Source organism: Lynx rufus, unplaced genomic scaffold (genome assembly GCF_022079265.1).
Source record: "Lynx rufus isolate CCGP_SWC_20201006 ecotype Redwood Valley unplaced genomic scaffold, mLynRuf1.p SCAF_12, whole genome shotgun sequence".
NCBI classification, from domain to species: domain Eukaryota; kingdom Metazoa; phylum Chordata; class Mammalia; order Carnivora; family Felidae; genus Lynx; species Lynx rufus.
Window position 1 is genome coordinate 32,121,707 of NW_025814826.1, and position 14,592 is coordinate 32,136,298.

A 14,592-nucleotide genomic window follows, 5' to 3' on the forward strand; every position below is an offset into this window, starting at 1 on the left:
TCCCCAAACTCCTCTATTCCTGTAACAAAACTCATTTCAAAACCAGACAAATTATTTGCAGACTGAAGGCCACTGTTCCCTTCTGATATCACAGATGGTTAGAATAGACTACATACATAATTTATCTGAGGAACATGATTTTCTAAATAAATGTGCTTTAAATGTGTAATCTCAGGAGAGTAGACAAATAAAATGCATTTTAAAATGCTAAGTTTTATGGTTTTACTACCTATACATGAACTTAATTTTTAGAAGCTTAAGTTAAAAGATTATCCACAAAAGTATTTTCTGCTTGAATTATGTTCAATTTTTTTTATTAATATTGGTTACATATGAAGTGTACTACACCTATTCACAAAGACTTAAAATTATCAGTAATATGAAGTATAAACTTAAAAAAATCATAAACTCATTCCATGTCTGTGAAATGCAGCAGTTAAGTATAATTAAATTTACAATCATTGTAAGGGATAGAGAGAACATTGAAATTGAAGGGGGAAAATGGTATTCAAGATCTAAACAACATAGCTACTGCTGTACTGAAAAAATAATTTATTAAATGAATATAATACTGGGAATAAAATGCATCACAAAAGTAAAAAAAAAAAAAGGTAAATTCTAAATATAAATAATAGTGGCTTATCAACAAGGGTTTTTCTTTACCCATCCAAAACTTTACATACAATGTTCTTAAAGGCTAGATTTTGAAAATGTATGGTTCACTTTAAAGCAGACATGAAGATAGCACTATAACGTCCAAAATTCAGCAAAGATCATCTTGTTTTATTCGACTAAAAATTGTATTAATTTAAATGATTGTTCTTTTTACACCTTTTTAGGCCTAGAATATTTGAAATGAACAGATAGAATAGTTTATTACATTCTTTCTATCTCCCAAGATAGTAAACACATTTCTAGTATACTTTGTGGAATATATTTTGAGACAAAACATACCTGTGCATTTGGACAAAGGTTTTTTTTTTTTTTTTTTTTTTTTACAATTTTTGGTCCTTTGGTAAAAAGCAGTCCCTTTTTAGATCAAAAGTTGACAATAGCCAATTGATCTTTTATCTACTTAAGTAGAATTTTAAACAACCACATTTTAATATGTACATCAAGATACCGATAAACTTTTAGATAGTGAAGAAAACAAAACTGGAGATCGTTATTCTATTTCCCTAGTAAGTTTCCCTCAGCTTTTAGAAAGCACATGCAGTTCAAAAAACCAAGTGGAATTTCAGAATGCTAGCATGATCACAGTACTTATTAACAGCAATATGCAAAGCAGTGGAAATAGAAAATAAATGAGTAACTACATATTATAAAAACGAAACAAGGCACTTTGAACAACTATAAGCAAATCTGAAATAAACACTTTTTCATAAAGCTGACTCACAGATTCTAGCAGACTGGTGTATAAAAGTGAAATAGTGAAGGCACTACATAAGTTTTTCCTAACTCCACTTACTAAAGAAATTCACCAATTAAACTTGGCACAAAAGAGTTTAATTATCATAAAGTGCATCACTTGGCTAAATATATTAAAAGGAAAATCAGCCTTAATACATTATAGCAACATATTCACATATGCAGAGATAAAAATGCAATCCCAGGAGTCAACATATTTAGGAACTTTATAGTATATATGGCTTTTTATTTTGTGTTTTTTTTGTATAACTCCCTATTTGCTTAGAATCAATATTTTCAAAAGAGTATATTTTGATTAGCAAAAAGAGGTAGTATTCTGAAAGAGGCAAACTCACTGATTCTACAGGTAGAGATTTAAGATAAAGATTATGTGGAAAATCAGTACAACATATTATAATAAACTAGGACACTTATAATATTCTGATAATGAGTTAGCTTTTAAAATCAAGGCTATTTTATCACTTTAGCTATGTTATTATGTTACTATAGCTCTTTCAAATAGTTTTCCTTTGGTATTAGAAAGTTTTCTTCTTTTTAAATAGCAATAACATTGCAACAGGCAATTTTTATTTACAGATGGCAAACATGTCAATATTTAAAACTTAATTCATCTTTACCACTGATTTAAACCACTAATGAAAATATATCATGTCAGAGATACAAAGAAGTATATATCAACCAGATAGCAACATGCATTTAATGTCCACTTAACTGATATAATTGGCAATTTTTTTTTTTTTTTTATAATTGGCAATTTAAACACAGACACGCATACATACACACACACACACACACAAGCGTGCATACACACATTAGTTTGGAGCAATATATTGGCAAAAAGCCAAAATAATTTATGCACATTATTTAAGAATTTAGTTTTGATAACAGAATTCTAACTAGATTTTTTTTTTTTTGGTGTATTAAATACAAAGGTTGGATAAAAGATAGTTTAAAGCAGCAATGAATACATTTCCTATCCCGATAACTTAAAAAACTTTTCTTTATGTAAACTTTATACATGTGCAATCTTTTTGTTTTCCGTAAATGCTTCAGTCTTTCTTTTATTTTTAACTATTTCCCACTCTATTCTAAATTTGCCGAAACATAGAAATGGAAGGAACTGCTCGCAGTTAGTCGTCCTCAGCACTGTATGCCACTTCTGCTACTTCTATGTCTGATACAGAATTTTCAGGTTCACTCAAACTTAAGCATGGCTTATCATCAGCTCTGCAAAAAAGAGAAACATGTCAATAAAGGGATTAGATACATGCTGTTTCCCTTCACTATCACCTTTCAAATTTTACCTAAAGAATATTTAAATATTAATGGGAAATATTTCATGGAAAAGAATATTTAAATATTTGATCAGAAATTTAATCATTTTTAAGTTGTTGTTACAACACCTTTGGAGATATATTTTTAATTCTTTCAGCTCTTTCAACTATCATTTATCAATAAAATATAGTGACTTTCACCAATATAAAATTTGTTCTCATAATTACAGCTTACCTGCTACCACTAAAGTATTAATAATGACTTTGGATTTATAAGTAATAAATATTCTATGTGCTTTCAAATATACTATCTTTTTATCATTCCTGTAGGTAGGCAGGCTGGTTGCTATTACAGTATCCCACTTTTTGAATGGAAAAAGACTGAGAGAGATTAATTTGTCAAGCTTTACAAAATTAATAAATTAACTGAGTACTTAATTTAGATATATCTTCAAAGTAAGTAATAACATTTACAGCCTGGATTGTAAACACTCATTTTTAGGCACAGCTTAGAATATCTGTAAGTCTTTCTCTGCTCAGATTTATGATACAATAACATTGGGTTCATAAAAAATACTCTATAGAGTATTAGTGCCTATTTGCCTCTAGTTATTCAGATGATTGGGCTACAATAAACCAAATATTATTTACCTAGATTCTTCATGTAAATCATCTCTATCAACCTCAGGTGCAGAGGACTCCACCTTTGGGATGTGTCCACCTTCCGTTCCACACATGAGCAGTGATTCTTCAGGTTCTAAAGACAATGTTCTAAAAGTAAATTATAGCAACAAGTTATTTTCTACAAATAAATACTGGTTTGTTTTTGTAAATACATGTAGCTTTAGCAGTCTTCAGCTATTCTTTTTGTTTTTTTTTTCTTTTTAACATTTATTTTTGAGAGACAGAGCACAAGCAGGGGAGGGGTAGAGACAGAAGGAGGCACCGAATCTGAAGCAGGCTTCAGGCTGTGAGCTATCAGCATAGAGTCTGATGCGAGGCTTGAACCCATGAATCGTGAGATCATGACCTGAGCCAAAGTTGGATGCTCAACTGACTGAGCCACCCAGGTGCCCCAGTCTTCAGCTATTCTTAAAATGGCTAATAAAGTGCTGACTCTGGGAGTCAACAGAGAAATTAGTACTTATGATTAATGTAAAGTGATTTTAACATCAATTCAATAGATGCTGACGGGAACGCAAACTACAACTTTCACATGTGAAAAATTAGTGTAAGTGCCTTGAAACAAAGACGCCACTTAAATAGGGTAAAGCGAATAATGTTTATCTTGTTGAACTAGAGGCTTATTTTTCTGATGTTTCCCATCCTTCAAATGTTCAGCCTCCTAAATAAATTATCAAAAGGCAACTTTTCCAACCTACAAGTATACCAAGAGTCTAAGACTTTTGGAATCAGAAATTTCCTAAATCATATTAAAATACAAAGGGCATTTAGCCCAGAGTATTGAGTTGAATTAGTAAGGCCAAAAATGCAAGTATCACAATATACCTAATTCTGTTCTCTAGAGTATCTATATGAAGTTGCTTTTCATTGAGCAGTTTCTTCAGTGATTCCACCTCTTTTTGTTTTTCAAGTAGTTCTTTTTGAAAACGGTAATTTGTCTCTTCTAAAGTTTCACAGAAAGCCTTGAAAACAAACAAAAAATGAAGAAAAAATTAATTACTTATGCAGTATCTCCCTCAAGAGCATTACTAAAGAGTCAAAGAATATAATCAAAATAATATGTATGCAGCCCAAACAATTTGTTCTCTTCCTGCATTTTTTTTTTTTTTTGGTCTTTGCTATCTTGACACTCAATCCTCACCTATCTTGTGGACTTATAATTACAAGTCCCTTTTCCTGAGGATTGTTAAGTAGTAGTCCTCTACACTACTACACTAGTAGTCCTCTAGTGTAGGACTGGGAAAAAATAACCAGTAACCACTGTTAAAGTTTCTACTCTCCTTCATCTATTTTTGCCTGGTCCTAGATGAATATGTTTTGAAAAATGTGGCTATTCATTTGTATTAGCTCAGCAGGTATATTATTATAACAACCTCCTCAATAGCACCTGTTTATTTTTCCCCAACATTGCTTTCCTCTTGCTTCTCCTTTTACCATATTCATTCAAAACTGACATTCTACCCATCATACCCAGATGCTAAATCCTGCTGAAATAAAGATTAAAACAAATAAACAAAATCATACTACCATAAAAAATGTCATGAAAAAATGTGGGTCACTTATCTTGATGAGGCTTTCAGTGAAACTGATCAATGCTTCTAATTATTCCTAGTTGTCTATATCATTCCCTGTCTTCTCTGTGACTATTTTAAACCTTCACTCTTGGCGAGTCCACTTACGACATGTTACTATTGCTGATTCCAAACCCAGATGATCCTGATTCCTATACCAGGAAAAACCAAATCCCTGACTCCCCGATTCTCAACTACATTAGCATCCTGCGCTTGTCCTCAAGAATGTCCTTGAATGACTCAAGTCATCTCGTGTACCCTACCTCCTCTGGAAACATGCTCTATCCTATGTACCCCTACCTCCTCTGGAAGCATGCTCTATCACATACATTCTCTTAAATTTTCAACTTTTCCCTTTCCTCTGGACCCTGCATTTACTTGATAAAGTTGACTCAAGTTGATGAAGCCTAAAAATTTCTCCATATTAAAAAAAAATTATCTCCACCGCTCACTTGATCAAGAGTCTCTCTAGCTACTAACGCAATCTCCTTCCTTTCAAAACAAAGAAGTTTTCCACAAAAAAAAGTACTTCTCACTCAAATTGAGCCCCCAATTTACCTCTAAAATCACTAAATTAGAGAAGTTTTGCTCTCTTTTTCTCTACTAACCATGCCCAGGCAAAGGCTAACAATGACCTTCTAACTGGAAAATCCAAAGTACTGTTTTTATTAACTACACTGAATGTCACTCACCAGTGACTTAATTAAAAAAAAAAATAATGGAAACCTCTTTCACTGGCCTCCATAAAACTTCCTGGCTGGCCTCTTAACTTTGACAGTTACTTCTTAGTTTTCTATTTGCTCTTTGCATGTGGGCATTCATTAAAGTTTTGCCCTTGGTTACATAATCTCTTGCTCTATATGCCATCCCTAGGCAATTGCACTTACTGTTAACATGTCAGCTCTCATGTTTATTCTATCTAACTTCCAATGTGGTTTGTTGTTGCTGTTGTTAATCTCCAGCCCACACCTTTCCTGAGTGCATGGACATCATTCATATACCTACTGGTCCTCTTCAGAAGAATTAGATGTACCAATGGCAAGTCAAATGGTGTTCACAAAGGAATATCTATTCTACCTCCTCATCTTCCAAGCCACTGGGCAGGCATCTTAGATCACTCCATTTCCCTACCTACTTTCTATGACCCAAGGATAACTCAGTTTTTATACTCTCCCTTCCCCTCACCCCCCCACTGCCTCATCAACACTGCTTGTATTTTTGTCATTTGTTCTCATTTCTACAGTCTTTAATTGTTAACCAAACTACACCACCAGTAAACTAATTGGTTTACCTATGTTCACTTAGGCACTCTGCTAATCTAAACTGGCTTTCTTTTTTTCTGTTGTTTTTTAAATTTTTTTAAACGTTATTTATTTTTTGAGAGAGACACAGCGTGAGTGGGGGAAGGACAGAGAAAGAGGGAGACACAGAATCTGAAGCAGGCTCCAAGCTCCGAGGAGCCATCAGCACAGAGCCCGACGCGGGGCTCATACTCGGGAACGCAAGATCATGACCTGAGCCAAACAAAGTGAGACACTGAACCGACTGAGCCAGCCACGTGCCCCTAAGCTGGCTTTTTAAAAAACAGATCTGATAATGCTACCTCTGACTCACTACTGCCTAAATAATAAGGTCAAATATCTTACCTTGACAAATGAAGTATTATGTGACATATGCCTTTCACCCCAACTTCATAGCTTTTGCTCTATTTCCTTTTCCTGTCTTCTAATCCTCCTCATACCCCATGTTCCACCTAACTGAATTACTTTCAGTTTCTCAAATATTTGTCTTTACATAAGTGAAGTATATAATACCTAACATTCTGTGGCTTGCATTTTTACCTAATGACATAAGATGAACCTTACAAACATTCCCAGATTTAAGACCTTGGGTATATTCACATTATGAAAAAACTGAATACTTTTCAACTATAATGGAAATAGAACCAGGAACACAGACAAGAAGAAAAAAAATGAACCACACATAACTTCCATTGATCACAGCACGGGGTGACTAAACAAAATAAGGCCTCTGGCTATAAAATACCTAGCTAAAAACCCAACTTTTAAAATAGCTATGTGGGCAAGAAACAGAGGTAAGTCTCAGGGAACAAAAATCAAGAGAAATGAAAACAAGTGCCACGAGCACCGACACTATGTCTTTGCATAGTGGGAGGAGGGTTGAAGAGAGGTTATTTTTTGGTCATTTTGAACCTTAAACACCAAGATGGGACAAGAGATGAGGAGTCAGGCACATTTTAAGGGCTAGTGACCAAAAACTGAGACACTCAGGAATAAAACAAGGACTTTAAAAAGCTAAGTCATTAATAAAAATCACTCATCAAAATAGGAATGCATCAAGGAAGACTGTTTGTCTCATCTTGGCTTTTAGGTGGGAGAGCTAAAGTCTTCTGGAAGAATCTACAACCATGAGCTAATAATGCCTCATGTGGATTTTGCACTGAATTTATAACTATCACAATTAGCCAGAAACACCCAAGCTTAGAAATCAGCATAAAAAATGGTCCAGGATCAACCATACTCAAGGTATCTCAGCAGAAGCAAACAAATTTCCATGGAAGAATATACCCTCAACTTTGGCTGTTAAGGTTTCCTGTAGACAAACTTCTAATCAAAGTAAATTTACAACCCAAAATTACAAAACACACTAGGAAATCATCCAACATAAAAGAAAGTGAACAGACCCCAAAAACAGAAAAATTAGAATTCCATAAATTTCAGATAGCATATTACTAAAGAGCATAAAATATGAACAAGTATAATGACTTGAAAATATTTTTTAATTTTATTTTTTATTTTTTTTAATGTTAATTATTGAAAGACAGAGAGAGTCAGAGTGTGAGCAGGGGAGGGGCAGAGGGAGAGGGAGACACAGAATCTGAAACAGGCTCCAGGCTCTGAGCTGTCAGCACTGAGCCCGACGCGGGGCTCGAACTCACAAGCAAGATCATTACCTGAGCCGAAGTTTGACGCTTAACCAACTGAGCCACCCAGGCACCCTGAAAATATTTTTTAAAAGCCACTATCAAAAAAACATCAGGTATAACTGAGACAAAACAAACAGAATGTCAAGACATGAGAAATAAGGTCAATATTATTAAAATCTTAATGGAAGTATCAATACTACTATCAAAAGTAGTATAATCCTGTCTGAAGACAATACAGTAAACTGGGAGGGAGAACAAAGAAAATTGCAGAATTTATAAATTGAAGAACAAAGAGAGATGGAGATAGAAAACATGAAGGAAAGGTTAAGACAGATGGAAAAGGAAAAAAAAAAGAAACTAACACACACATTTATACATAGAGTTCCTAAAAAAGAGAACAGAGAGAATAAGAAGAAGCAACACTTCGTGGGAAACAGCAGAAAATTTTCACAACTGATTAAATACTAGCACTTTCAGATTTGGGAAGAATAATGCATCCCAAGGAAACCAAAAATAGAAACCACCCACACACAAGATAGTAAAATTGCAAATGCCAAAATCATTTAGATCATTTAGATCTTTAGAGAAGATCTCTAAAATACTAGGAAAGAAAAAGTTTACTCTAAAGGGACAACAATGAACTGAGAATAGATGGTTCACAGCAACGGTCTACAGCAGAGGTAGTGGAAAAGACCTCGAAGCACCAAGAAAAATGATATCAAGGTAGAATTCTAGTCCCAGTTATATCATCCTTCAAGAATGAGAGCAAGATTTTAAAAACTTCAGACATTAAATACCTATCCATTACCAACACACATTCACTAAAAGAGAACTATTAAATGACGTATTTCAAGGAGCAGTTAACTGAGCCCCAGTGGAAAGAGTGAGGTGAAAGAACTTGGAATGGTGAGCAAAGAAAGTGGCAGGTAAATCAAAGGAAGCACTGGCTCACTTTGGGAAGGCTGGAAACAACCTGGTTCTAAACTATCTGATGAGAACAACATATGACCATTAAATAAAAGACAGTGAATACAGAGCTTAGAAGCCAAGAATAGAGGAAAAAAGGGAAGAAAGAAAATGCATTACGTATATAAAGGGAAGGGAAGGAGAAGCAGGGTAAATAAAAAGCACAAAATAAAATGAGAGAAATAAATACAAGTATATTGGTAATTGCTGGACACATAACATAAATTCACCAGTTAAATAACATATTTTTCTGTTTACATCAAAACCCAAAAATCTACCTCTATGATGCTGACAAGAAACACACTTTAAATACAAAGATAGAAAAATACTTATAAGGCAACAGGCAAATCTGCTCTTTCTTCCCCACAAAAGGTCTAGTTCTATGAATATCAGAGCAATGCATTTCAAGTGGAAAACATCAGGCACAAAAACAGTCACTAATAATAAAAGGAATGATTCACTAGGGATATTTCAACTACAGAATTCTAAAGAAAAAAATTAACAACAAATCATAATGAGGGAATTAAGTATACTACTTTTGGTAATTAAGATGTTAAGATATTTTTAAAAATCATGAGAAAACAGCCTTACATCAATGTAGTTTAAAATCTGTACAAATTGGCAATCCTCTAAGAAAATACATCAAACTTGATCCCTAAAGAAACAGTCAAATAAACGCTACTCATTAAAGAAACGTAATCAGTTGTTGAAAATCTATGCATAAAACTATTGAACAAACCAAAGAAAATATCAGACTCAGGTTGTTTAATAGGTGAGTTCTAATGAATACTCAGGGAACCAACAATACTAATCTTACTCAAATGATTCTGGAGAAAAGAAAAAGAGACTATTCCTCAACCTATGTAAGACCTGTATAATCCTGGTGCCAGATCCAACAACAATAACAGGGAGGAAAATTATACTGCAAAAACTCTAAATAAAATCATTACGATCCAAATCCAGCAATTAAAAAAAATGCTGAATGAGTTAATTTCACAAATGAATAATGTTTTAGCATTTAAGAATCTGAGAATGTGATTTACCACACTAACAGATTAAAAAAAAACCCATATGATTATCTTGAAAGATGTAAGCAAAAGCATTAATAATATACACATACCACAACCTTTCAACAAACTAGGAACAGAACTTCCTTAGCCTAAAAACACAGACAAACAAACATAACCCACAATTACCAACAGCTTGTAGGACACACTATATGTAACTAATGGTGAAATACAAAATCATTTCCTTTAAAGTTAGGAAGAGAGGAAAAGGATGCTCACCATAAATGCTCCTACGTAACTCCAAAGTTTCTACTTAGCACACAAAAAATATGAAAATGAAATGAAAGGTATTAAGGATTAAAAAAGAAAAAACATAGCTGTTAATATTTCAGAGGATGTGATTATGTATATAGAAATCTAAAAGGATCTACAAACTAATGAGAGATTTCATCAAAGATGTAACATAAAATATATAGAAAATAATAACAGTAACAAATTAGAAAATACCAATTATGATAAGAAAATCCATAAAGTATTCTACAGCTTTCCCTACAAGTTTAAGGAAAAAAAAAATCACCTTCATTAAAGACTTTTAAAAAGATCTATTGATAGAAAGATTCAATTCTGTAATGACTCTGATCTTCAAAATTAATCAGTAAATTTATTATAATTCAAAACAAAATGCCACCAGGATCTTTCATAAAACTCACAAGCTGATTTTAAATTTCATATGGGAAAACAAATAATCAATTTTGAAGAACAAGGAAGGGAAACCTTGCCTTGCCAGATACAAAGATTATAAAGCCATAATAGTTAATTAACACAGTACAGACTTAATAAAGAGATAGAACAATAATAATAGTAATAAAAGAAAATAGAAACTCTGGAATTGGAAAAGCACAATACCCAAAGTGAAAAATTAACAAAAGGGGCTCAATAGCAGATTGGAAATGATACAAAAATGAGTCCGTGAGCTAGAAGATAGACCAACAGAAATTATTTAATCTCAAGAGCTGAGGAAAAATGATTGGGGAAAAAACCAAAAAACGAAAGACATAACAAAAAAAACCAAACCAGTATCCAGAAAGATGTAGTACAATATGAAGTATACAAACGTGGGTAATGGTAATGCCAGAAGGAGAAGGGCAAAAGAACAAGACTGAAAAATTATTTGAAGAAATAATGGCCAACAATTTCATAAATGTTACATAAAGCATTAATTTGCCAAATCCAAGAAGCTCAATGAAGCCAAATTAGGATAAACACCTTGACACATCATAATCAAACTGCTGAAAGTCAAGGGGCACCTGAGTGGCTCAGTCGGTTAAGCATCTGACTCTTGATTTTGGTTCAGGTCATGATCTCATGGTTCATGGGATCAAGCCCTACATCGGGCACTGAGCTGACAGCGTGGAGCCTGCTTGAGATTCTCTCTCTCCCTCTCTCTCTCTCTCTCTCTCTTTCTGCCCCTCCCTCCCAGCTCACACGTGCACAGTCTCTCTCAAAATAAATAAATGTTAATAAAAAAAAGGGAAGTAAAAAAAAAAAAGTCTTGAAAATAGCAAGGGTGGAATAGCTCATCATGTTCACAGGAACAATGTAATTAAAGGTTGACTTTTCATCAGAAATGATGGAGGTCAGAAGACAGGAATGACACAAAGTACCGAAAGAAAAAAACCTGTTAATAAAACCATCCTTCAAAAATGAGCATTCCCAGATAAACAAAGACTGAGAATTTGTTGCCCTCAGACCTGCCTTACAAAAAATATTAGGGGCGCCTGGGTGGCGCAGTTGGTTAAGCGTCCGACTTCAGCCAGGTCACGATCTCGCGGTCTGTGAGTTCGAGCCCCGCGTCGGGCTCTGGGCTGATGGCTCAGAGCCTGGAGCCTGTTTCCGATTCTGTGTCTCCCTCTCTCTCTGCCCCTCCCCCGTTCATGCTCTGTCTCTCTCTGTCCCAAAAATAAATAAACGTTGAAAAAAAAAAATTTAAAAAAAAATATTAAAGGAAGATGTTGAAGCTGAAAGAATGTAATGCCCGATGATAACATCAATTCACAGGAAGGAATCAAGAGGGCTGTTAATAGTAAATAAATAGATAAATATAAGAGTTTATAATATATTTTTCCCATTTCTTAATTTCTTTATAAGAGAAAAGACTGTACATAGAAGTAATTATTACACTGTATTACTGGGGTTATAACATAGATTTAAAATATGTAATAATAGGGTGTCTGGCTGGCTCAGGAACATGAGTTTGAGCCCCAAATCGGGCCTAGAGCTTACTTTAAAAAATATGTAATAACAGCAATACAAAGGAGGGGGGGAAAGATATATGGACATCAAGTTTATAATTTACTGGAATTACGTATTACTCTGAAGTGGACTGTGTTAAGAGGCATACTATAATGCATACTAGAGAAACCCCTAAAAAATAAAAAACATAAAAATTTCTACAGAGGAATCAAACTGGCATACTAAAAATACTTCTTTTGCACAAGAGTAAGCGGTAAAGGAGAAAGAGGACCAAAAGAGATGAGACAGATAGAAAATAAATTGCAAAATGGCAGATGTAAAGGGTAAAGATGTCAGACTAAACAAAAGACCAAGACCTAACTACATGCTACATACAAGAAATAGAACCTAAGGCTGAAAGACACAAACTGAAAGCAAAAAGATGGAAAGACATATACTAGGCAAACAGTAACCATAAGAGAGCTGTAATAAATAAGACTGTGTGGTACTAGCACAAGGATAGGTACCCAGACCAATGGAAGAGTATGAAGATCCCAGAAACAAACCCATTCTTTTATGTTTACTTGACTTTTGATAAAGGTGCCAACTCAATAAAGGTACAGACACAATTAGATATCGGTAGGAACTTAAGACCTTTACCTCATACCTTGTTAAAAAAATATCAGGTCAGGATGGATTACAGGCCTACGTGTAAGAACTAAAACTATAAAACTCCTAGAAAAAAAGGGAGAAAACTTTTGTGACCCTTTATAAGGCAAAGAATTTTTTATTTTTTTTTGTTTTTTAAGTAGGTCCATACCCAACGTGAGGCTTGAACCACAACCCTGACATCAAGAGTCAGATGCTCTACTGACTGAGCCAGCCAGATGCTACTGGGGAAAGAGTTCTTAATGACACAACACTAAAAGCATGAGCCATTTAAAAAAAGTGATAAAATGGGGGCAGTGATAAACTGGGAGGCTCAGTAGGTTAAGCATCTGACTTCAGCTCAGGTCATGGTCTCATGGTTTGGAGTTTGAGCCCCGTGTCAGACTCTGTGCTGACAGCTCAGAGCCTGGAGCCTGCTTCAGATTCTGTGTCTCCCTCTCTCTCTGCCCCTCCCCTGTTTGCGCTCTGCCTCTCTCTCCCTCTCTTTCAAAAATAAACATTAAAAAAAATAAAAAAAAAATAAAAGTGATAAAATGAACTTCATTAAAATGAAAAACATTAGTACTTTAAAAGGCACCGTTAAGAAGATGAATACAGATCAGGAGAAAATATAGGAAAATCAGATATCTGATAAAGGACTTATATCCAAAATACAGAACACTTATAACTCAATAAGACAAACAACCAAACTTGGAAAAAAATGGGCAAAAGACATAAATAGACAATTCATCAAAGAAAACATAGGAATGGCTAAAAAACACATGAAGAAGTGATCAACAGATTAAAAAAGTGACCAACACGTCATTATGGAAATGTGAATTAAAACTATAGTGAAATACCACACTACACACTCACAAGAATGGCTACACTCCAAAAGACAGATAAATCAAATATTTATAAGGACATGGATAAACTGGAGTTCTCATATACTAGTGGTGGGAATGTCAAATGGTATAGCTACTTTAGAAAACCGTGAGTTTCTTTAAAAAGTTAAACTTTATTTGCCATATAAGCAAACCTTCCACCTCTAGGGATCAATCCAAGAGAAATGGAAACAAATGTGCACACAAAGCCTCTATGAGATTGTTCACAGTAGCATTATTCAAAATAGCACAAAACTGGAAACTACTTAAATGTCCCATAACTGGTCACTGGATAAACAAATGTGGTATGTGCATACAATGGAAAAATCATTCAGCAATAACAAGTAATGAAATATTCACAGAGGTTATATCATAGTTGACCCTCAAAAACATGACACTAGTGAAAGTAGATGTAAAGATTATACTATATGTTATGCATACTGTATTTGTAAAAGATTATGTACATTGAATACTGATCACACACACACACACACACTATGACTCTATTCACATAAAAAATATCCAGAACAGGTAAAGTTGTAGAAACTGAAATCAGATCAATAGTTGTCTGGAGCTGGGAGTATGGACTGATTGCAAAATGGCTTGTAGGGAATTTTTGTCAAAAAGATGGGAATTTCTGAAATTGGATATGGAGATGGTGGCATACTTCTATAAATGTACTAAAAATTATTCAATTGTACATTTACAATGGAATAGCAAATAGCTAATTTTATGCTGAAACTTTTACCTTAATAAAGCTGTTTCCAAAAAGCTATGGCATTCACTATAATATAAAGAACAGACTCAGTTTAACCAAAAAACATTACAAATCTACCAATTAAATCTGTTCCATTTAAGTGCCATTGAACAGTTGGGGAAAAAAACTTGCATAAAATCCTTCCTAATCTATTATTACCAAATCTATTTTGTGCATCTGGCCAATTGCTTCAA

At 34.0% G+C, this 14,592-nt stretch overlaps 1 protein-coding gene across 3 annotated transcripts in view; it reads right to left on the minus strand.

The window, feature by feature from the left end:
• Nucleotides 1–296: 296 nt before the first annotated feature.
• The window catches only part of SNX16 (sorting nexin 16), a 42,969-nt gene continuing 28,673 nt past the window's right edge, over nt 297–14,592 (minus strand). For all 3 annotated transcript variants that reach the window (XM_047074084.1, XM_047074085.1, XM_047074083.1), the window contains 3 exons: nt 4,212–4,348; nt 3,354–3,473; nt 297–2,655 (listed from right to left, as the gene is read on the minus strand). In XM_047074084.1, the coding sequence (XP_046930040.1) occupies nt 2,559–2,655; nt 3,354–3,473; nt 4,212–4,348 (354 nt within the window). In that variant the 3' untranslated portion in view covers nt 297–2,558. The remainder of the gene's footprint in view (nt 2,656–3,353; nt 3,474–4,211; nt 4,349–14,592) is intronic.